The 24,433-nt window shown below is 36.4% G+C and overlaps 1 protein-coding gene across 11 annotated transcripts in view; it reads left to right on the top strand.

Moving 5' to 3' along the window:
• Window positions 1-21,406, top strand: part of OXR1 (oxidation resistance 1) — a 267,736-nt gene extending 246,330 nt beyond the window's left edge. For 6 of the 11 annotated variants that reach the window (XM_062570434.1, XM_062570426.1, XM_062570430.1 and 3 more), the window contains 6 exons: window positions 7,606-7,698; window positions 10,674-10,799; window positions 11,895-12,047; window positions 18,283-18,378; window positions 18,742-18,815; window positions 19,566-21,406. In XM_062570434.1, coding sequence (XP_062426418.1) covers window positions 7,606-7,698; window positions 10,674-10,799; window positions 11,895-12,047; window positions 18,283-18,378; window positions 18,742-18,815; window positions 19,566-19,701 — 678 coding nt within the window. In that variant the 3' untranslated portion in view covers window positions 19,702-21,406. The remainder of the gene's footprint in view (window positions 1-7,605; window positions 7,699-10,673; window positions 10,800-11,894; window positions 12,048-18,282; window positions 18,379-18,741; window positions 18,816-19,565) is intronic. The other 5 variants (XM_062570431.1, XM_062570436.1, XM_062570435.1 and 2 more) reach the window with 2 other exon arrangements.
• The last annotated feature ends 3,027 nt before the right edge of the window (window positions 21,407-24,433 follow it).

Raw genomic sequence — 24,433 nt, 5'->3', positions numbered from 1 at the left:
TGCAGGTTATCTGACTAAACGTTCCTGTAGCATTCTTAAATTCAAATGAAAACACAGCTGAAGTGGATGAGCAACTAAACAGTTGTTGGATGGAATTGAATCTTTTGATAAAATGTGATTAGAAAGTAGTTATTTGAAGCAACTAAGTTATCTTCGATTATCTACCTGAAAGACCTCTTTTGTCATGGTGATGGAGCAAATTTGGACTGAGTGTTCGAGGTGTTGGACTGTTGCCTGGAATAAGAGACCAAAATATTGATGGCTAATGAAGTCACTGTGCTCCCTCCTCAAAGCCAACGACGTTAAATTCCCACTTTTTTAGTAAAGCTGAGTAGTGCTTACTGTCTTCATTGTAATGCAACAGAAAATACGCCAATAAGCTTCTAGAATGACAAATATGGGCAAGTATTCTTTCTGTCAAAGCACTTTAGAAAAAGACAGACAATGCAACAGAAAAAAAGGTGGGTTGCCTTTTTGGAAATGCCTGTCATAACTGGAATGCTTTGCACAGCCTTTGTAGGCAGTTTAGCCAGAAGGGACAAAAACAATTGCAACTTGTTGTCTTTGTGGCTTTTGTATTTTTAAGATATGTAAAGAGAGTTAAAGTGGTGCTGGTTTTAAGTTTCAAAGGCTTCAGAGTATTATGCAAACTCTGAGGTTCTTGATTTATTAGTTAATCGTAACTGGTAGATTAGATTATGGAGGTCTATTAATAGAGGCTTGAATGTAAAAGGTTCAAGTCTCGTGGTTCACCCTGTGGATGCAAAGATGCCAAGCATTCTTTTTTATTATAGAAGAGCAAGGTCGCATCAATCCAGTACTGTGGTTTTGTAGATCTGTTGAAGTCAGTACCGTCATTTTTTCCATATTAAATTTTGTACGGAGTAATAAGTTAACTGCTGATCTGAGTCAAAATAATTTTTAAAAAAATGCAGCGTACAATCCAGGACTTAAGAATAACCAGTAGAATAAAGTCTAAAACCTTGCCCTGGTACAACAGACTTTTGTCATATTCAGTGTAATCAATTTGTTAAATCAATTGATGTTTTAGTCATCACAACCCAACTATACCTTCCATTTAATTATTAGATGTTATAGTACTTGCAATTTGAAATATTAGGCCTCACTATAAAAAGACCACAAAGTACAGTAGTAGATGAACACTGTAAGTTGGCTGAAAATAGGTGAACAGGGGAAGCTTATTTTTCCTGTGATTGTTCCTAATGGTCTACACAAGCTGAAGCTGTTCCTTAGCCTTTTGCATCAAAAAGGGCCAGCCTTTTCCACAACTGGAGTGAGATTCAGGTGTTTGCTTCTAGCCATATGTAACACCTACATATAGCATGGCACTTTCTTGGCAATCTGAGAGAATATTTGCATGGCATGAGTAAAATTAACATTAGTATCTAACCTTGATCAGCCTACTCTCTCTTGGAGATGCAGCTTGAGGTCAGGCACTAGATGCTTTGTGCTTCAGGAAGCTGAACCTCATTCCTAGTTTCTCTATTTGTTAGCACTGGAATTTTCTTAAGTTATTTTGCAGAATAAATCAACTGGGTCTAGAAAACTTAAGTATTTTTAGTAATGCTGATACATTGTTTTTTTGGTTTGACAAAATGAGTTAAGCTGCCTGGCCTAAGAAAACTTCCGTACATCTTACACAAACATCAAACTCTCTTTCTTTTTAGAGGCTCTAGAGGGCTCTTTTGTTGATATTACTATATATTTTTTTAATATTGTTACCTCATATCTTGAAAAAGTTATATACAAAGATTTCCATAATTTTCCTTGGTAGCCTTTAATTTTTTTTTGTTATTCTTTCCCCTCTCAAGTTCACTTATTTTTGGTTCTTCCAGAGCTACTTAATATATTTGCAGTATATGTTAATTATATTGACATATATATTATTGACACCATTGCTGTAGGCTGAGAGTACTTTGGGACACATACTTAACAGTCCATTGCGCAAAGCTTTGGAGACTCTGCTTATCACAGACTGAAAGTTGTTTCTTGTAACATACTTGGCCCTTCCTTCTGTCAATCTTCTGGAAAATTTTTTTTTATATGCAGAACAGCTCTGAAAGAAGGCCAGGTGATTGGAGTTCAAAAAAAAAGAGCTATTGATTTCTCAATGTGCCTTTTTTATTAAAGGGTTAATATAGGTGCAGTAGAAGACTGAACTTGCATCTACAATCACTTCTAACAATCACTTACTTTACGTTTTATTTCAAAAAGAAATTTAGAAACATGTCTGATAGCATGAGCATATAAATAGTCTGTGATAGATGCAGCAGAGCTCCTATTATACATACCTATTTGCTAAATTGATGCTCTGCAAAGAGGCAGAGGGGAAACAATACATAGACTGCATAGTTTCATTCGATTTTTTTTAATGAGAAGACAAATCGTTAGATTTAACTGTTTTTAGATTGTTATAAATGCTTATCTAATGACGTAAACACCATGTATTAATACATAAATAAATTATTGTGATGAACATTTATATACCCCAAATACTCACATTTGTAGCAGAGAAGACTGCTTCTTCACTACCACTTCCTTTCAAGTAGTCTGTAAATGTTTTGGGAGAAAACTAAATTTGTCTAAAAGGTCAAGTTCATAGTTTTCTTTTATAAATTTCACAACTATGTTCAGTTTTTGAATGTTCCTTATACTTTCACTGAGCCAGTTACAGTCTTTAGAAAGGGTTTATCCTTTCTTCCCTCACCCTGATTATTAATGAATGAGAAGTGGACTAATTTTTTAAATAACTTAAATGACCTGACAAAACTAAATTAGTATTTTTAATCAAATATCCTGGAACAAGAAGTGCAACTTTCTTGACTCTCAAGAAAAAATAAGTACTAGTAAAGAAGCTTGCAGTTCACCTGATCTGACAAACTTATGAAGATTCAAAGCAAAAATGTTCAGCTTGCATTCTCTTCCTCAATATTTATTTTCATTTCATATTCAGTTAATGTGGGTATAGATAGCTGGTGTTGAAGGGAACCACCTAATGCCATTATACCTTCTCTGTTCTTATCTTTCAGAAGCCCTGTTCAGCCCTGATAGGGGCTTTCCCTTTCTCTAAGAAGACTATTTTAGCTATGTGTTAACTTTCTCAAAAGTTGAGCTGTACTTGGTTTGAGAGCAGCAACTGTACAGTTGTGTTAGCAAGGGTGCATTAGTATGTGTATGTTGGCTGCTTTTGATTCTGTTAAACAGGTGGAGGTATGCTTCTCTGGTGTAAACAGTAATTTGAATTTACAGCTGTGTAGCAGACTGATGTAACTAGTAACTGAAAGGACTGATGTGCCACCATATGTACGCCAAGCCATTCTTCTTGGATGTTCAAACAGCTGTAACTGCATTTTTATGTGTATTATTGAATGGACAACTAAGCTCCATGTAAGACATGTGACTTCTGTTTTGTTCACTAGATATATTAGCACAGCTTCCATGAGTTGGCACTCTAACTTACACTTTCAGAAAAACTGGGCTTATTTTTTTAAAAAAGTTTAATTAAAGGAAAATTGTGCATCTCTGGTTGCAATGCTAGTGTGTAAACTCTGTCTGACTTGCTGCATTAGATAGTAAAACTGATACATGTTCTACTAAGTGGTTAACTCAAATATGCCTAGTGCAGAGTCAAGCCAGGAAGCATTGACAGTAGAGGCATGCAGACTTGTTCCATGTTTTCGTATTAATACTGCTATTATCAGCAGGTAGGCTAGTGTTTGATCTCTAAAGATATATCCCCTGGCATTTCAAACTTGATTAGCCCTTGAGATTGTTCTGTGGTAGATTGTGCTTTCCAAGTCCCTAAGCCCTTAGGCCGTTTTTGCCCTGAGGCACCCTCATTTCCTGGCCATTTACAGTCTTTGTTTTGGTCTGTTCCATGCAGTGCCCAGATTAAGAGGCTTACTGTTCTGGCTCGGCTTGGGCTTGTTCTTTTTTTTTTTTTTTTTTTTTTTTTTTTTAAGCAGAATATAACTGGAGAGACAATGGACAGACTTTAGTGGCACTTTATGACCCTCAGAAAGTAGCTTTGGATATCCAGGAGAACAGATGCATATATGGCATGAGGAAGTACAACAGTGGTTAAAATACATAAACTGCCACAATTAGGCCTGGACTTCCAATCCTGGGCAGAGTACCTAGATGTTACTATTTTGGGTGACTTAGTAACTTCTATGTGAGCCTGCGGACCATAATGGAAACTTAATAGCTTGTCCTAAGCCTTCAGGATACAATAAGAGAGAATACAGGAGCTGAGAATAGAATCTCTATTACCAGTTGAAAGCTGACTACTGCGTATCACTGGTTATCCCTAGGAAGGGAGATAAGAAAGAGATGGGAAGCATACAGTGCTATCATGGTGCAAATACAGAATAATTATTTTGGAATAGATCTCAGGAGATTATCCAGTCCAGACCCTTGCTTAAAGCAAGGTGAGTTTTGAAGTCCAATCAGGTTGAACAAGGTCCTAAACCTGCAAGGATAGATATTCCAGCACCTCTGTGGAAAGTCTGTTCCAGTGCTAAACTATCTTCATTGTGAAGAATTCTTTCTCTCATTTTACGGGAATTTCTCTTGCTGTACCTTGTGACTGATACTTTCCAGCCTTTTGCTATGTACCTCTGAATTAAACTCTTTCTCTATTAGTAGGTAGTGCAAAACACGAGATTTGCCATTCTCCAGGCTAAACAAACCCAGCTCCCTCAGCTGCTTCTTGTATGTCATGTAATTCCATCCATTCCATTCCATCTTGGTGGTCCTTCACTTCAACTCTTTTTGATTTAATAATAATGCATCTTGTACTGGGGGTCCCAAAAGGGGAACAACTCTGTAGATGCAGATTCAGAAGCCTCACAGACATGGGAATAACCATTTCACTTACAGTTCTAGCATTACTCTTCTGTCACAGAGCATGTGGTTAGCCTGAATCACCACAAGTGCACACTGACTCATGTTCAACATCTTGCCCACCAAGACACTACTGTCCTCTTGTCTCTCCCAGCCCTTTTCTGCAAAGCTGCTTTCTAGCTATGCAGCCCTCAGCCCATACTGCTGAGTGGCTCTGTCCAGCCTAGGAACAAGGCTCAGCTTTTGTTGAACTTCATGATGTTTCTGTCATCTCATCTCCCTAGCCTCTTGTTGTCCCTTTGAATAACAGCCCTTGCTTGTATTCACAGCTTTCTCTAATTTGGTGCCCTCAAGCTTACTGAGGTTGAACTATCCCACCATTCAGGTCATTGACGAATAAATGAAACTCTGTTGGCCCCAGTAATGGCCTCAGGATCATTACCAGTTAATGCTGAATCAATAGCAGCAACCCTTTGAGTCCAATGATCCAGCCAGCTTTTTACTCACCAAGTTCACACATCCTGCATGTGCCTAATTTGATTTGAAGGCAACAGAACAGTGTCAAAAGATTTGTTGAAGTATAAGTAAATACGGCATCCACTGTTACCTGTCACAGAATTAAAGAACTTTTATCTAAAACCCTTAAAAGAGCAGTTCAGTATGATACATACTGGTCTTTCATGGGTTCGTCATTCTAGGCGTTTCTAGCACTATGCAAGAAATGAATGAAATAACATTAAAGAATGAGTAGTTCAAAGCTGAATGGGGTAGAATAGTGTCTGGAATGATCAGGAGAACAGCCAGAAATTGAAGGGGGTGGAGGAGGAGGATAAACCAGTATTTGTCTGCTCACAAGGGTTAATATCTCTATACTCTAACTATTCTTTAATTATTTTCCTATCTGTAGTTTGATGTTCTGTGATGTGCTAGTTAGGATGCTTATTGTTATTGCATAGCCCTAGTCTGTTGTTACTCAGGCTTTTCTTCACAAGGTATGTCTAAGAATCCTAGTGTTGTGTGATCAAGGTGTGCTGGCAGATTCAGGCTGCCAAAAAGATGTTACACACTTACTTGGATAAATACCTATGTTTCTACGAGGTAAGAAGTTTATCAAAATAGCTTGTACGCAGCATTCTGGGGATGCAGCATCCTGTATGGTGTATGGAAAACTCACATTTTTGATCACTGAGTAAAAAAGTTGATAAGCAGTTCCTGGATGCAGGCATATATTTGAAGACAAAATGGCATTGTATATGAAAATGCGAGCGTTCCAGTATGTGACATTTCAAATACATAATGCTATGTAGAATGCTAAAAACACTAATTTATGGCTTACTGTAAATTAGCTACTGTTTATTATGTGATAGAGAGTAAGTGAAAGAAGGAACAAAAGCACTTTCTTCCCCATATTTTTGCTTTTCAGGGTGAGGTTCACAATAAGGGTGGGAAGAGTATGTATGATGCAGTCAACTGTCATAGCAAACAAGTGGGTGAGACTACAGTATTGTTTACATAATTGAGAGGAATAGTATTAAAGCTTTGGATATAGCTTGACTCTGAGAATGCACAAACCAATATGATTTATAACAATTTTCTTTATTGGCTTTTTAAGAGAATGGTTGGAAATAGCATAAATAAGTTGAATACTAACAGTTTAGATTCTTCAGTAACAAAATTGGATGTCACAAGTATTCCTTTTCCTTGCTTTGCAGTTGCATGGGGTATAGTGAACCATCGCTGCTCAAGAGCCAGTCATGCGTGACTGTGGGCTCTCTACTCAGGACTGTGGCAAATATCTGGTCAAACTCCTTGTAGTAGGGGCAGGTAGATGGGGAGCTGCTGGACTTGTGGTTGTCTTCCTTTGCTCTGTGGTAGGCTCTCTGGAAGTTTTTAATATACTCTTACTACATGGGACATCATTTAGTTTTCACCAGCTGTTTTAAGATGCTTTCATACAAATGATGATTTTGAGTGTATCTCAAAATCACATTGTTGCTATAGTTGCATCAAAATGACTGTTGTAGACCTTTAGCCAGCTTGTTACACAGCAGAGCAGCATGTTGTAGAGCTTTCTGGCTAAAGGCTTTTCTGGCTTTCCTGGATGCCTCCTGCCAAAATGGAGGTGGCATTTGGAATGAATTTGTGGACAGATGAGTAGCTTCTGATGCTTTAGAGGTGAACAAAAAGTGCATGCCGAGGGCACGGTGGGATAATACTGGAGAGTTACTGAACTGTAGTTGTGCAACCTTGTCTCTAACTGTATCTTCATTGCTAAATAGAGGAGTAGGAACCTACTGAGAAGCCTGAGTTTTGCTTCTAATCTTTTCCTTTACTTAGGGAAGCAAAACAGGTTCAAAGAATTCATTAATCTGAGCATAACTTCTGAAAAGACTTTTTGATGAAGGCTTTAGGTTAAGACATGCAACTTACATTGTTAATTTCTATTTTAGCAGCATGATACTGGTAATTGAGCTGTTCAGTGTTCCCATAAGAGCAGTGAGATGTATCAGATTGCTAGTGCCATTTGTGTTTACTTTGTAACTGCTGCGTCTACTCATCATAAGTCTAAAACCACCTACATGTGTGTTGTCCTTGCAGAAACAAACATTTTTTTAAGCACTTTGTGTTGTTACCATTGCACATTTTTCTTCCATTACTCTCCTCCGCTTTTTTCTTTCTTACCTTCTTACTTTTCTTCAACTGTCAGTGGAATTATTGTCTTCCTGTCTCCATATTCAGGTAGTATCAGTGGCTGAGTATCACCGCAGGATCGATGCTCTAAATAGCGAAGAACTGCGCACACTCTGCAGACGTCTCCAGGTGCCCTCTTCGGTAGTTTAACCCCATCTCCAGAAAATTAAAACATCTTTCTTTGTAGTGTCTTGGATAAGGACAAGTTCCATGCTTGATGGGTTTGTCTTATCTACAGCACTACAGGAATCCAGCAGAAAATTCCTTTGTTTTGTTTATATTCTGTTTTGCAGTACTATGATGGAATGCAGTAATTTTGTGACTAAATTATTACTGCAAGCTTTTCAAAATAGGAATTTTCTGTCAGAATTTAAAGACGTGTTTTCAATACTGCTTGACTTTATTTTAACTTCTACTTTAGACTGGTGTGTTGTATTAGATAAACTTCCCTAAAAAGAATGCAAAACAGGTGACGAATCCAAAACTTTGTTACATAGTTGCACAGATGTTTAATGTTATATAGGAATCATTCAGCAAGAATCTCTCAATACTTGACCAGTATGAAGCTTTACATCTGCTCTGTGGAATAGGTAAGTATTTTTCCCAGTATACCAGCAGGTAACTGAAGATAGCTTGACATGTCACAGCTCATATGAGTAGAGCTGGTAGTGGAACGTCCTGTTCCAAAAACAACGCTCTAGCTCTGATTTTGAAGGCTTAGTGATACAGATTTAATCTGATATTTGCATTCTCTTTAGGTGTTTCTCAATTCTTTGACGTACATGACTTGGAATTCACGCGTACATCATATGTACCTTACTGTTGGAAAACATAGCTTAGCACTCCTTAGAAGCAGTGAATTTTTTTGTTTTCCCATAGTACTTGGCTGATGAAATGATAGGAAGTCTGTTTCGTGTTTTACTTTGATCTTAGTTTTTTTTCTACCTATTACGTAACTATATAGAAGAATGTGTTTTCCGAGCTTTTATTTCTGTTTGTTTAATAATCAGCAATAGATTAGAAGTTCTGTAAGTAGTAAGCCTACATAAATCAATAACGAGCCTGAACCCCAAAGCAGTACTTCGGCTTCTGTAGGAAAAAAAACAGACGTTCTGAAGTTTCAGTCCCACTTGAAAGCAAAAAATAACTTTGTTTCTGGCAAGTGGCAATGGAGAAAATTTGGATTTTTGAAATTCAATCCAAGTAAGTTTCTTCTGGGATGCCACAACCCAAGATTTAGGATGACTTGAAAATTTACTGTAATGGGCTGAAACGCACAAACTGTGCATGCTCTGGAATCTACTCTGAGGCTGCTTGTGCTGTTTGCAATGTTACTAGCTGCAACATAGTCCACACAAAAAACAGTGGAAGCCCCTGTGTTCTACCTACAAGTCAGTCTACATGGTGGACTGCCAAGGAGCCAACAGATCAAGCAGGAAATAAATTTGCAGGTTTTAAACCTACACAGTATTGTTTCACAGAGATATGTTCCTATATCTGCCCTTGCAAAGCAGTGTTTTTCTAGTGGAAAGTTGTATTGTTAAAAAAAAAAAAAAAAAAAAAAAAAAAAAAGTAGTTTGGAATAAAATACTTTTTGGGTGAGGCTCTTTTAATCAAAATTGAAGAATAACATAGGGAATAAACACTGTTCAGGAGTACAGTAGAAAGCTTAAGTTTCATAGAATTGAAGCACTAGTAACGATATCAGATTTTTAAACTAGAAAAGAATTGGGCTGCCGAATGGCACGTTTTATAGATAGCACTTAACAATAATTTATCTCTTTGCAGCAGAGGCTGTAAACGTACATGCTTTTCTGGTGATTTGGAAATCAGTGCATAGTTTATGCTGGAAAAGTTTGTCACCTTGCATTGGAAAAAATGGAAGGCTTGATCTTTTGCATACTTAATGCTGACTTTAAGTGCACATTTTCTTGAGTTAGGAATTAATGTCGCAATTAGTTCTTGAGGGAAAGGACTACTCTGGTTTTGATTAGATACCTGTCTTTGTTTAAATAGTTCTGTTTTCAACTTGGTCTTCATATTTGCAGGATTCAGCCTTAATTATTTAGATGGTCTGTTCACTGTCAATTAAACTTGGTTTAGGCTGATAAATTACTCAGAATTACTCACTTTTGCTTAGATTTTTTTTCTTGGGTATCTGAAAGTTATAGCAAGTCTTGCTGCAGTGGCTAAAGTTGCTACCTTCCTCAGCTTTCTCTCCTACTCATCTGTCAGATTTCAGTATCCTCACAAGAAAATTTAATTAACTTACAGAAGGAAAAGTATTTGGATCTCAGCTAGTCTAGTTCTGAGCATATGGCATTTTAACATGAAAGTGCCAGTGAATGTGGTATGAGGTAAGAAGCTGCTGTGAACTGTGGCATTTGAGGAATCTTGTGGCTTTTTGCTGCTACTAAATGAGTAGGTTAGATATATGGGGCAGATATTTTAAGCTACTACAGGAACAATCCTTATTACTTCCTTGCCAATCTCCAGATCGTTCTGTACAGCGTATTAGTGCTATTGATGCTTTCCTCTCCTTTTAGTTGTCAGTGTCGTCTTTGCTAACCATGAGAATCCCACCAGATCGATTTCCTAGAGAGGCAGTGTTCCTAGGACTCCACTCACATGCCGTAGTTGGAATACTTGACAGCAGTTTTTCTAGACCAGCAGTAGAACAAATTCTCTAAAAGTTACTGATTCAAAAACTGCTGAGAAACTTCCATTTGGAAGTTTCTATGCCTTTTCTTTGTCTGTGGTTTTTCTTTAATTACACTTTATATGATTAACATGTTAGTATTACAATGTGAGCATTTTGTGCATTGATCTTTGAAGAGCATTTGAAGTTCTTCAGCTGTGTGTGATTACTTAAGGGTGGTTTTAGCATAAAACTATAGTTTTCACCTGAGTGTGTATAAGTTCTTTAGTATATTGTTGAGTGGTAGCTTCTTATTTGAAGCAGTACAAATCTTCATCAGAACAAATTTAATGGATTTTTTAACTTTCAAAGGAGTTGTGTAACTGTAAATTGGTAACTGCATGAGTTTGAGCCTACAAAGTAAACCTTCCCTGCAAATAGAATTGTAAATACTTACTTCCTTGTTCTTCTTTTGTAGATAACAACAAGAGAGGATACCAACTCAAAACAGGCAACAAGTATTAAAACAGACCTGGAGCCTGAAGCATTCCGGCCAAATCTTAGTGATCCAAGTGACTTATTACAACCAGAACAGATTGAAAAGGTATCATATATATATATATATATATTTTTTTTTTTTTTTTTTTTTTTTTTTTTTTTTTTGTATTTTACCTGAACATATTGCAATTGCTGTGAGTATAGTGTAAAATATATCAAGTGATTTAGGAAGAATTTGTGATAGAAAAGGTATAAACTGAATATAATTCATAGACAAAATGTCTATTTTTTTCCTCTGTCATAACTTTCAATAGGCATGGATTTCTTACATCAACACTGGTCTGTCTTTGCCATTCTCATTCTCCCTTGACAACAGCTCAGCACTCTCAGTAGTTTTTGCTATCTAGTCCAAAGTCATCCCACTAAATATGTCTATGGAAGGTTGGATTAAGTTTGGGGGGTTTATTATGTTTTTTTTCTTATCGTTTTTGGTTGAAGGAGTGGGGATAGGAAAGCAAGCATCTTTTACTACTTTCCAGCTTGTTTCCTATACACTTTACTGGACTGGCTTGCCAGTCCTGAAGCAAAGTGTTTTTATGCAAGAATAAATGTGTGCTTTTAATGCCTTCATATAACTCTTTTAGAGACCTTACAAAATATGCATATACTTCAGTTGGTAAGTCATTCTTCTGCAAGGAAACCTACCTGAAATATCAGGAGTAGAAAATGTGTGTGTGAGACTTGAGGGATGGCCTGAAATTTTAAACTTTTTAAATTTTATTCTAGGCAGAATTCTGCAGAATTAGGGCAGAATGTTTTTATGGCTTCTTTCAGTATGCTAGTAAAGCATACAGAAACTCTGCTATGGAACATACGAAATTTAATCAAAATCTCTAGTAAATATAAAAGTATCTCAAAAATTTAAACCATTATGCAGAATGTGTGTATTTTGCTCAACTCGGAGTGGGGAGACTTGGGGAAGAAGGTATCAGGGGATACCCTTTGTTTGATTTAACTTTAAGTAGCTAGAATATATGCTAAATAAGGTACAAATTGATACATTTCCTAGGAAACATAAAGTTTTAACAAAGCTCAAAAAAGAAATGAGGGCTATGTATAACTTTACCAGATAAGTTCCTTTTACATGTAGTGCATATGCACAGGAAAAATAATAAGAGGGTCGTCATTGTCTTGTTAACAGCTCACAAAGTCTCTTCCACCACGGACCATTGGATATCCATGGACTCTTGTCTACAGTACTGCAAAGCATGGCATGAGCTTGAAGACTTTGTATCGAACCATGCTGGGATTAGACACACCTGTGTTGTTGGTTATCAAGGACAGTGATGGACAGGTAGGAAAGTGGTTTGGGCTGGGAACTCATCAAGAAAAACCTTGTTCAAGAATCATAAAAGATGCTTCAGTCCATCATAGAAGGAAAGAAAAACTGTGTAAATCAAGCTGTTTTGTACAGTTTGTATAGTTATGTACAGGCTTCTGAAAACCTGGTTCACTCTCTAGGAACTCACTGACACACTATGTTTTAAGGAAATACTTCAATATACTACTTCACTGTCAGACTACATGAGTCCTATAATGTCCAATTATTGACTTTAGTTTCAAAATTCTTTTTTTAATGTACTTAAAGCATGAGAAATACAGTACCTAGAAAGGTCCTCTGGTATCAGAGATTTTATGCTGGAAAGCCTTTTGCCAGCTATTGTCAGTCACTGTAGCCAATATCTCTTCCATTCAAGAGCTGTGGAATTGTTCCTGTATAATGAAGCTATTTGTTCCTTAAGTCTCTGTAAGCATGCAGAAGGAGACTGTTCCTGTCAGATAGTCCTATACAACTTCCTTTCTATGAAAAAGAATCAAAATACTTTTTTCCAGTCTTTAGACTAGAGTCTATTCAGAAATAGTCCTCTTGCAGCATACTGAAACAAATGCTGTTTATTTCCCTCTCAGATGCCTCTTAGAGGACACCAGGTGTTTGTCTGTTCAGATTCTGTGCTCCAAAATTGCTACTTATTTTTCTAAGTCATCTAGTTCAGAGGAGACCCCAAATTATGCCTTTCTGAAGAACAACAAAATTATGACCAAGTAGTGCCTTGCCATTTACTGGGCATACCACCTCATATACAGGTCATGCTTCTTGCACTGGATACTCTACAGCTTCTATACTTAGGAAGGATACCATTCATGTCTTTTCCTCAGTTGAGGTGCCTTTCCTTCAAACTAGAATTAATTCACTGTACCTCTTTCTCTGAGACCCTGTTAGTGTTTAGGAGGAAGGCTTTTTTATCTACTGTTGACAATAAGTGGGGGAGTAAGGAAGGTGTGCCTTGCAACTTATCTTCCTAATATGATTCCCTAAAGAGCAAGATGGCTGTTCAGCTTCACTTCCCCCCCACCACCCTCAGTTTTCTGTGATTTTCTTATTTATTTAATCACCTGTCAAACAGAGGCAGCCAAACCACTTGGCTTTCACAGATCAAATAATTATTTGTATGAAAGCCAAACATCTAGCTGAAGATTGGAATCTGAAGCCACCTAAATCATGTGTTTTATTAGTTTTAGCAGTTCTTTTAATAAAAGTGCCTAAGTAATCTATAGATAGCTACATAATGGTTAGTATGACTTTGTTCATATGTATATGTGCTTTTGTTAGTGAAGACTGTCTACTGTTACAGCCATTTTAAAATTTAAAAAGAACATTAACGCCTATTTCCTAAGTGGAATCACAGAACAAGTGTTGTTTCTAGAAGTGGGAAACCACCCAAGACCATACGGTTTTATAATAAACTGTACATAATGCACTCTGAAAAATGTTGGAAAAGAGTAAGATGTGCAGCCTAAAACTATGGAGTTTTAGGGACCCACCCCAACAACAAACCAGAACAATTCAATCTCATGCAGAATCCACGTAGACTCATGGATTGACACAAAAAGTGTCTTGGAGGATTACAGTTTGTTTAAAAACAAATTGCCTGTTTTGCTACAGCCCAGTTCTTTTCATGTTGCTTCTAGAAGCGATATGGTCTTCTCTCAAGGCCCAGATTTGCTGATGGAAGTTTACCAAATGTGAATGTAGAAAGGCTATGGGGCAATCCTTGTCTATGGAGATAGTTGAAGCTTGACTACACAAGGTCCTGAGCCAACTCAACATAACTTCAGAATTAGTCCTCCTTTGAGCAGAAAATCGTACAAAGAGGCCTATCCTAGATCCTTTAAAACCTATATTTTTGTACAATTCTAAATAAAATATTCATATGTATGCATATACGTAAAGCAAGCTTCAGGTCTATTTTAAGTAAAAACCTGTGAGTTTTTTTTATATAGTTATTATGTACTATTTCTTTTTAAACCTGTGCATAAATCACATCTATGAGATGATGTAGGACAAACGCTGAAATGAAGCAATTTTTTTGAACATGCCCTGTCTGTGTAATGGCTGAACAAAGATAGCAATTAGGATTGGCACAGCTCTATACTTCATTTTACCAGAAGGTAAATTCCAGGCAAGGAATACTTATTGTTTATGTAATATCATATCTACTTCAGTGCTGGATGTAATGTTAATCCTGAATCCTGAGAGTATTAATCTGAACTAAACCCACATGAAGTTACTAAAGTTTCTCAAGGAGTAACTTGAGCCTTTAAAGGAAGTTAATGTTCAGAGACTCTGGCAATTTGAAGCAAGATGTAAATTAAGAAATAACTGGAAGTGTTCAGTAGCCTCTTGCTACTATGCAGTTAGAAAATATTCATATAGTTAGTGTTTAAATGTAAATTTTCCTTAATTTTATATTAAAAAGAGCATTATTTTCATCAGTTCATTTTTTTCTGCATGAATCAAACTTCCCTAATTTGAATGTGCTATAAGTTTTTATCTTAAATACATTTAAGTAAGAACGTTCTTTATTTTCATACAGTAAGCACAGTCTTATTATCACAGCATCTCTGACAGATACATTACACCAAGTTTCAGAAGAAACTATTCTCTCAAACACTTGAGTTCGCATGAAGGAAAATGTCACATCTATTCTGCTTTTTAGAAACTTAATTTTTATAAATCCATTTCTGGATTTTGTAGAGACTATATGTGCAGAGGTGAACTCTAGTTGTAAAAAAATTGATATGAATAGAGGGTTCTACAGAACTTTAGTAGGAAACAATAGGTGTTAGTAATTATTTTTATGGATAAAAATTAAAGATAAAAAACAGAAATAACGTATAAGTTAGCTGTACAGCTAATAATGGTAAAAAATGAAATGCTTTCTTGAACTACAAATTATGTTGGTGCAGAAAATGTACACATAATTCTGAATGAAATCAAGGCTGTAGGTATATTTCGTGACACTGAAGTAACCAAATAAAGCCCTAAAACAATATTAAGCTACTGAACAAATCTATTGATAGAAGCTTGGGATTAGGATAATCAAGTATCTAATAAGGCTTGTCTTTTGATATTAGGTTGGTGGGACCTGTGATGGAACCCAAAGTCTCTGGAGGAGAATAAACTAATAATGCTTTTAAATTCTGATGGAAGACCTATTTCAATAATGCAGTAATTAAGTTGAAATAAGCCATTAGCTAAAACTAAAGCCTGTGTGGAAGAATACCTCCTCCCAACCTTTACTCACAGAGGGTTTTAGTAAGACCTAAATTATCAGCTTTGAATAATTGACTGTCGTCAAATTAAAATGTCATTATCTGAGCTGAATTACTTTCTGTGAGATCTTCCTAGGTACGACAAACTGAGCCAAGCATGCTTTTAGAAGAAGGACTTAGAGTTAACATACTTACTAGAAAGATAACTATTACTTCTTTTGATTTAAATCTGAAATCAGATAGGTCTGAACTGTTTTGTCTGCATAACATAATTCTGGAGTTCTTCACACATTGCAGGAAGAAGAAACATTTTCAATGTCTTTGCAGCATGAGACTGGAGGACCGCGATTATTTAAGCCAGATGACAGTGCTGATTTTCTACTAAAGTCAGCTAAATTTGCTAAGTTTCCAGATCTGTTTAATTTCTAATTTCGTTTTCTTCTTTTCTTTCTACTTTGTTATTCTAACAAGCATTTCCCCAGGTATCCTGCCAGAACTGGGAGAGATGGACTTCTCTAATCTGGGGATTTTTCATTTGTTTAAATATAAGATCATTTGATGCTCTGGCCGTGATTTGCTAGATACTATGTTGGACATTATTCTTGATGATCTCTCATTTGAACTTTCTCTGACCCAGGAGACTGACTAACTGGTAATAAACTGGAAAGAAATAAGTGTTTGCAACTGCTGGTCTTAATAATATTTGGGACTGACATCAAGCCTACCATTAAAAACAGACGAACAAAAAATTGTGAAAAGTAACAGGAAAACAAGCATCATCTTCAAATAAAATAAAACAAAATCCTTCATTTTGGTCTGATTTCCCAAGAAAATAAAATATACATAATAGTTCTCTTTTTCTGTTAAGCCTGTTTATTATCCTGTTCTAATACCGATCAGAAGGAAAATGTCTACTTGTCCCCATGTCTTCAATGGAGTGAAAATATCTAGGCAAAATTATTGGAGTCATTGGACACATAGGGTCAAGTACTATCAAGACATTTCATCTGAGTCATGGAACTTCAAACTTTTAGAATGAATTTGAAGCTTATGCCTCTCTGGCAAGGTTATGAAACGATTAACTTCAGCTGACTGTAGCACTGTATCACTTTTCAAAGTAATTTTTAAAAATTCCTACAGAGAATCTCATTTTGGATTAAAAATACTGTATTTATGCACAAATATGCACCAAGGTAGCTCTATTTACTCAAACAAGTAAAGGAACAGTATATAAATGTGTATAAAATACCTTTATTTGAACAGTGCTTGTCAGTTCTTTGAGGTTATTTTTAATAAATTATTCTGAAATATTAGAAATAAGTTCTTCAATTGTTATGACTTTAAAGGAAGTTTTGTATGCAAGTCCTACCTCTGTTTTCTCTCCAAAGTAGTATTCCTTGCGTTTCCTTTTAACAGCAGAGTCTCTTCATTGACTCTTAAAAAGATGCAGTTCTACCTGCACCTGTGAAGAAATTGTATTTTCTTTTGGAGTGCATAATCTTTTCAAAATGATGAAAAGTTTACTTCAAAGAACCAGTGTTGGACTTCAACACTTTGGCTTTGAAAACCTCCGCTGTTGATATGATTGCACCTAGTTAGACTGAAGACAGACTGTGTATTACCAGGATGTTTAGAAGACTATCAGGGATAATTTGCTATTCTTTAATGAAAATTGTGTCATAACTAGTCAGTGGAAGCCTTGGAGGTTTGTTTCATAATAAGCAGTGTGTATGGTGTAGTGGTTTGGTTCTCCCTCCCTGCCACTAGGAATAAAGGACTTCCTTTATAATAGAGGACCACCTAAACCTGAGAGAGAGAAGGAATTTCCTAACACTGATTCTGAGCTGGTAACTTCTTGCTCTTGAAGACGATACATGGCCAACACCTGATAAAATCCTCAAGTCCCTGGTCTGAAAGTTCAGATGCATCTGGTTTGGGGGGGGGGGGGGGGGTTGTTTGTCGTTGGTTTGTTTGTTTGTTTTTATAGGTACTGTAAATGGAAAACCTACAGCTTTCTTAGGATGAACCGAAGAAATCTTTCTACCTTATCCTGAACATAATTAAAGTCAGGACAGTAGCTTTAATGTCTTCTTCATCAGTCTTGTTTTTCTGTTTAGTGTGAATAAAAACAGAAAAACTTCCATTCCTGTTTCCCCTTGCCTTGTACATAGCATGTAAGTGAGAGTGAGTGCTAGTGGTCTGCTTTTGCATTTACATCTGCTCTACCCTTGTAGATGTGGAAAAAAGTTTTCTACTAGGAACAGAAATACTGACTTTTGATTGTGCTTCGTGAAATATACTTGGTTCAGCATAATAGTGTAGGATTTTTTCGGTTTATTCTACTTTCTGAGAAACGGCTACTGCTTTAATCAGATTTAAAAAGCTAGTAATCTATTCTCATACCTCTTTAACTACTGATGCAGTGTGCTTGTTGTTAAACATCATAAATCCTCTGATCACTAACAGTGGGTTAGTTCAACTTGGCTGTGTTTTAAGACTCGATAGCCGTACTTATCTGTTATTTGGAATAGAATGAATAAATAGCAAGAAAAATCACAACTCAGTGATTTTTAGTGAGCTAGGAACTCGCTAAAAAGTAGCCTAGTTCAAGGAACCATGGTGACTGTAATGTGAATGATTGCATAAGAAGCAGAACCTTTTGGATCTTTAATTTTAAAAATTATTTTTACATTGTTTTTGAGAACTTACAGAGCTTAGGTTTTTATTCTGTGTGTTGTTGTTTGTGTTCTTAGTAAAGGATGATTCTCTCTCATTCAGTTTACCATGAAGTGTCAAACAGTATCAATGCAGTCAGTGTGATACTGTGTAAGGCTTGTAATCCTGTAGTAAAATTCCAAATTTGGCATCATTTGCAAGCTGACAGATTGCATGGCAGTTACTATCATTAAATATTTGCAGATGCTGTGTATATTATTTTTTTTCCTAAGTATTATTTTACATGTATTTGTTCACAGGTTTTTGGTGCACTAGCATCTGAACCATTTAAAGTGAGTGATGGCTTTTATGGCACTGGAGAGACCTTTCTTTATACATTCTCTCCAGACTTTGAGGTAAGGAGTTCAAATTTGGTGGGTTTTTTCTTTTTTTTCCCCTCTGTGTTTTCTCGTAAGATACCTGCTGTGAGACTTATTCAAATAAGTATCTAAATTCTGAGAATTGTCCCAAGAAGTATGTGATCATACTAGCTTTTCACAGAATCAAAACTGCACAGTAAATAGAGTTTGCATAATGAAAAGCTTCAGTACAATGAAATGCAGGCAGAATAAGATTCCACACATGCGCACACACACACACACCCCTTTCTAAATTCTGCTGAATTTCCGTATTAGGAAAAGTAAGTCTGACTCTCAAATTATGTCCTTACTCAGACCAATAGTTCAGATATTTTAACTTGCTAATCTATTTTTCATTAGGTTTTCAAATGGACGGGAGACAACATGTTCTTCATCAAAGGCGACATGGACTCCCTTGCTTTTGGCGGAGGAGGGTGAATCATAATTTTTATTCTTTATTATGGAGAGTATGTTACAAATAACTGTGTGTGTATATGTACATACACACTTACCTAAAAAAAAAAAAAAAAAAAAAGAAAATTTGGAACTGACTTCAATTTTAAATTCAATGTCTCAGGACTTGGCAGTTATAAGTAAAGAAGGAAAAGCTTTAGGATCAGCCATATGTTTATTTTTTTTACTAGATTTGGGTGACTTAAGCAAGGGTGGCTTTTTGTTTTGTTTTGTTTTTTTGTTTTTTTATCTTCAGCATAGTGTGGTATCTGGTTTCAGCCTTGAAAGATCATGATGCTTTGCATGCTCTACTTGCGTGTTTTTCTTCACGTATTCAGAATAGACACGATACTTACGTTTCTGATGGTATGTAAGTGTGAAAATTAAACACAATTAGAGGCTTGAAGGGAAATTGTCCACAAGCCTCTGATGTTTTTCCTGTTCATCAGCATTCTTCTCACACAGAGAAGTACTGTTACACTTCTTGTTTATGGAAATTGAGAGGGCTAAAAACTTAAGATTTTTTTTTTCAGAATATCTGAATAAAATATTTCTAAATTAAGGGGGGGGGGAACTCCTTACAGATTTGAATTTATCAAGAGCTATGAGGTACTTGTGCTGAAAAAGAGAATTCTTTGATTCTTCCAGCCTTCTAGAATTTTCTGAATGAAAAAAAGTTTAGTTTAACTTTTCCAATCTTTTTCCTTTAATATGCTCTGTTTGTCTTGCAGAGGGGAATTTGCTCTTTGGCTTGATGGGGATCTCTACCATGGAAGAAGTCATTCATGTAAAACATTTGGGAATCGTACACTTTCTAAGCGAGAAGACTTCATTATTCAAGACATAGAAATTTGGGCTTTTGAATGAGTATAAAACTATTTCTGCAGGGTATTGTCCCAAGCCTGACACAAATCAGTGCAGCTCACAAATCCTGAGGAGCAATATAACATGCTGTTCTATGTTATTTTTTTGTTTGCTTTCTTTTGTTTTCTACGTGGCCATCTAATTATAATTTTGAAATAGCTGCCTTTTTTATGTTCTCACATCTGTAATATATGGTCCTAGTTTTTCTAAGCTGTAAACATTTTTAAGAAATATAAACCATGTGGACTAAAAATGAATGTTAGTTGCTTTGAACCTTGCAGCCTACAAAATTTTCTCTCTCTCTCTACAGCTGCCTCCTAAGTTTCCCACACACCTTTCTTCAATCCTGCCAGGGGCTGCTTCATTGAATATAGGCTATTATTTTTGTATTCAGATTATATATATGAATGAAGCTGCCCTACATAAGAAGAAAGCTGTGTGTGGGTATTGCAGAAATTGGTCTGGGCCAGTGATGGATAAATCTGTACGGTGCCACAACTAGATGAGAAGCCTAGCATTCCTTCTTAACACATACCAGTATGCACATGGTCAAGTTAGATGATATATCCAAAGTGAACAGTGCCACTTGTCTTGTTTATTGTTCATGTTTAGAAAAAAAGTCAGTTAAACAATACAGTAAGTGTTCTAGCTGCATATGCTGATTGTGTTAAAGTGTTTTGCACATGCTGTTAATGATCTGCAGGTTTGGGACAAATGCTGACAATATTGAGCTATGTGGCAGGACTTACAAAATAGCAAGGGAATGTAAGAATGTGACAGTTCTACAAATCTAAAAGGCTAAAGGAAGTTCAATTGGTGAACAATTTGTAGCTATAGTTGGGCATTAAAAAATACAAAGATTACAAAACAGATGCATCTTTCTTCAACATAAAGTGTCAGATATATACTGTTATACTGTTGTAGCCGTGTAGCACATCAGTTCCAAGAATATAGCTTATTCCTGTCCAAAGAAAAAATAGTTGTGATGTTTTTGAGTGGATCTATGTTGTAAATTTACAGTTAGCACCAGCTCTGATTAAAATGAGATAATGTACTATAGGTAGACAATATTGTAATTCTGTAGACTTGTGGAACATGCAAACTTACTGTCATGTGACCTCAAGAAAATGACAGGCTAGAATACAGTTCCAGTAGCTTTTGTCCACTTTCGTAGGAAATTGATAAGCCATTGTGGCAATAACAGCTCAACAAAACTATTTGTTTCAAAGCTTCTATGTTCTGTAAAAACAAAAAGAAAAAAAATTGCTGTTAAGTGTGACAGTGACTGACTATGTGCTGAAATTTCAGCTATTTCAGATGAACATTGTATATTATCTTGTAAATTAATGTTTAAAGTAGTTTTGTTATTATAGAAAAGTGTTGATTGACGGGTTGCTTATAGCACTTTAAATTATTCTAGAAATAGAATAAAAGCCAAATGGGTTGGCTTAAGTAGATGTAGTTGTATATTTCAAAATATTTAGATCTTGGAAGAGTTTTAAAAACTTACTTGAAGAAAGCCTATTGCTATGGTAATGAAAAATGGCAAATGTTTCATCTATAATATGCTAATGCTCAATATGAATAGAAATACAGGGCTTTGTTTCCTGTCTCTATGTATAGCTCTTTACCCTTATTAGAACTTAGTGTAATGTGTAGACTAAATGTTTACAAAATAAGGAAATGTAAATAAATTAAAATATTAAAATGGCTCTTCTCCCCTTTGGTCTTCCACAGCAGTATTATTGTCTTTGTGGAGTTAAGACTGATTATTTAAAAAAAGAAAAAAGAAATCCTGTAATGGATTTTAAGTACTATAAGGTCGTAGTGATGTATAGCAAATAAATCTAAATATATGTAAAAATAAACTGGAGTTGGAGTTTATTTAGAAGCACAAACATAGATTATTGCTGTTACTAAAGTATCTTTAATGAATATACAGGATCTATTTGCTTCTCATTCTGCACTGGTCATCACTTGCTTTCTTGTTGTATGACTTAAACAGCTGGAAAATTTCTCTTAAGAGAAAATGGATAAAGGGGAAACAAAAAAAGAGCAAGGGACCTGGGTTTTGTTTAACTGGACTTACATGCATGTTTTAATTGCTTTTCCCCTCCTCCTAGTAATACTAAAAGATAAACTACTAGTAATACCATATTGCGATGTGACTGAGCTTCAGAATTTCCTTGGTCTTGCTTTGTCTAACATACATGAATAAATAGCAATGTACACATTTTTAAAAGTTGGAAATCCATCAAAATCAGATGCTACTTAGGTTCTGCAGCCTCCTTCCCTCTCTCCAAGCAAGAACCGGAACATTCAATCAATTGTTGCTTAAATGCACAATTAGAAGATGCCCACATAGTATAGTGAGTAGAATGTGAAATTAGAATACTATATATATTTTTTTTCAGTAAAAAAAACACACATACTCTAGCCAAACTCTTCCTTTCAGAAACTGCCTATTACACTTGTCTTGGGTTGTCCACTTCAGCTTTTGGACTGTACTTGTTTCTCAGATTATAACTATAGAAATGATAGATTTTATTTCAACATAAATACTTGGATTAATTGAAAGAGTTGATACTATAATTGTAGTAGTAGAGAATGTGTGTGTATAACAAGCTTTTCAGTCAAGTATTTGACATCAATGTGGAGCTCTTCTAATGAAGAATAGGCTCATTTTAGCTTGGGAGAACTTTCAACCCTTAAGATCGTGTATATACACTGAAGGGAACAGTTGATACCCTGGAGAATACAGCTACTATTCAGAGGAATCTTGAGAAGCTAATGGAAGGAAGTCCAGAAACGGGTCGAGCTAGACTAGCTTTGCTGTCTAGCTCTAGCTAGACTGATTGGCTAGAAAACAGCTCTGCAGAAGATCCTTACCGATAGATGGAATCCTGGTGAACAAGCTGAACATGTCTGCAACAAGCCCCTGTGGTGATCAAAGCCAGCTGCCTGCTGGTGTGCAGCAGAAAATAAAAGGCAGGTTGAGGGGAGGTGGTCTCTCCTCTCTTTGAGGTTAGTGAGCCTTCATATGGAGTATTGTGTCCAGTTTGCAAATAATACAAGGGAGATACTGGCAAACTGGTGCAAGTCCAGATGAGGACAGCTGAGGTGATTGGAGGACTGGGACATACATCATTCAAGGGTTTGCTTAGACTGGAAGGAGTAAAATTAAGGGAAGCTCTAACTGCAGTTTCCAAAGACATAATGGGGGTTAAAGATGAGATGAGACTAAGATCTCAGAAGTGCGCAGCAAAAGGATGTGAGACAACATCCACAAGTTGCAGCAAGGGAGACAAAAGGAGATTTTTCTCAGTGATGGTAGGTAGGCCCTAGAACAGGTTTCCCAAAGGGGCCATAGAATCTCCATCTGTGGAGCTTTCCAAATTCAACAGGGAAAAGTCCTGAGCAACTCTAAATTTAGCCCTGCTTTGAACAGGGACTTAAACTAGGTCATCTTAGTGTCCTCCAACCTGAGTTATTCTGTGGTTCTTTGTTAGTTTTCCCTGAAATCTACTTTGCAGGATGTATCAGTCCATCAAGAAGATAGAGCTGTCTCAAAACTGCCTTTGGTATTGCATGCTTCCAGCTCCTTATCTTGCCCTTTTTCTACTGATAATTCGTATCTGTGGTTGAATCAAATTAGCACTTACTAAATGTCTAGTTTCATTACTTAGTATAAAATGGTTGTCTCTTCAGTATGGTTTCATTATTATCACATGCACCGTATCATTTACCATGTCACCATCAGCCATTACCATATCTAACCAAGAGAGCAGTGTTTTTCTGCTTAGAGAAATCATAATTTCTTGTTAATGTGCTTCTGCTGGAAAGAGCTTAACTCTGACAATTATTCTGTGTGACAGTAGAAAAAATGTGGAAAAGTGGGGGGGGGGGGAAGTGGAAGATTCTCTTATGACGTTGCGTAAGGTTGTTGATGTTGATTGCATTGGGATGGATATGGATGTAGGAGGCCTGGAGGAGTGTTTCTTGCAGTGAGCTATAGATCCGTGCTGTGCAGCAGTGATTGCATTGTTTTACTGCTGATACAAGGCTATAAAGGCAAGGAGAAATTTGAAGAGGGCTTAAAGCTAGCCCTCCACCACCGCTATCAATTGACCTAGTGTTACCTTTCTCTACAGATACAATCTTGTTTTTTATAAGCACAAATGCACATACGTCTGGATGTTCTAATATACAAAAGGCATCAGTTACATGAAATGTTGAAATTAAATAAGAAAGTAGGATGTCAGTGATCATTTCTGTTGCTGAATGTGTTTGAATAAAACAGTAGCAGAAGTTCAGTTCTTTCTGCTATGCTCCACAGCAGAGAAAACACAGGGAAGTTCCCAATCTCCTGCATCACTGTGAATTACTGCTGAAAAGCCTGCACTGTGGCTGGGCTGCCCTTGACACTTCTGCCTACAGCATTCATTATGCGTTGTATTAAACTGTTAAAACAGGCTTTTCCACACTCACTCCTGGTAGCCTGCAAAAAAAGTCAAGTGTCTGTAATCTAATGCTCTTTTTACTTAACATTTAACATTACTTAAAACCTTTGTTTAAATAAACTAAACTTTTCATAGAATCAGTAAGGTTGGAAGGGACCTCTGGAGATTATCTAGTCCAACCTCCCCGCTCAGCAGGGTCACCTACAGCATGGTAGACAGGGTTGCATCCAGGCGGGCCTTAAATATCTCCAGAGAAGGAGACTCCACAACCTCTC

Source organism: Rhea pennata, chromosome 2 (assembly GCF_028389875.1).
Source record: "Rhea pennata isolate bPtePen1 chromosome 2, bPtePen1.pri, whole genome shotgun sequence".
NCBI lineage: Eukaryota > Metazoa > Chordata > Aves > Rheiformes > Rheidae > Rhea > Rhea pennata.
The sequence above is the reverse complement of the archived record's forward strand: the minus strand, read 5'-3'. Positions and strand labels throughout refer to the sequence as shown.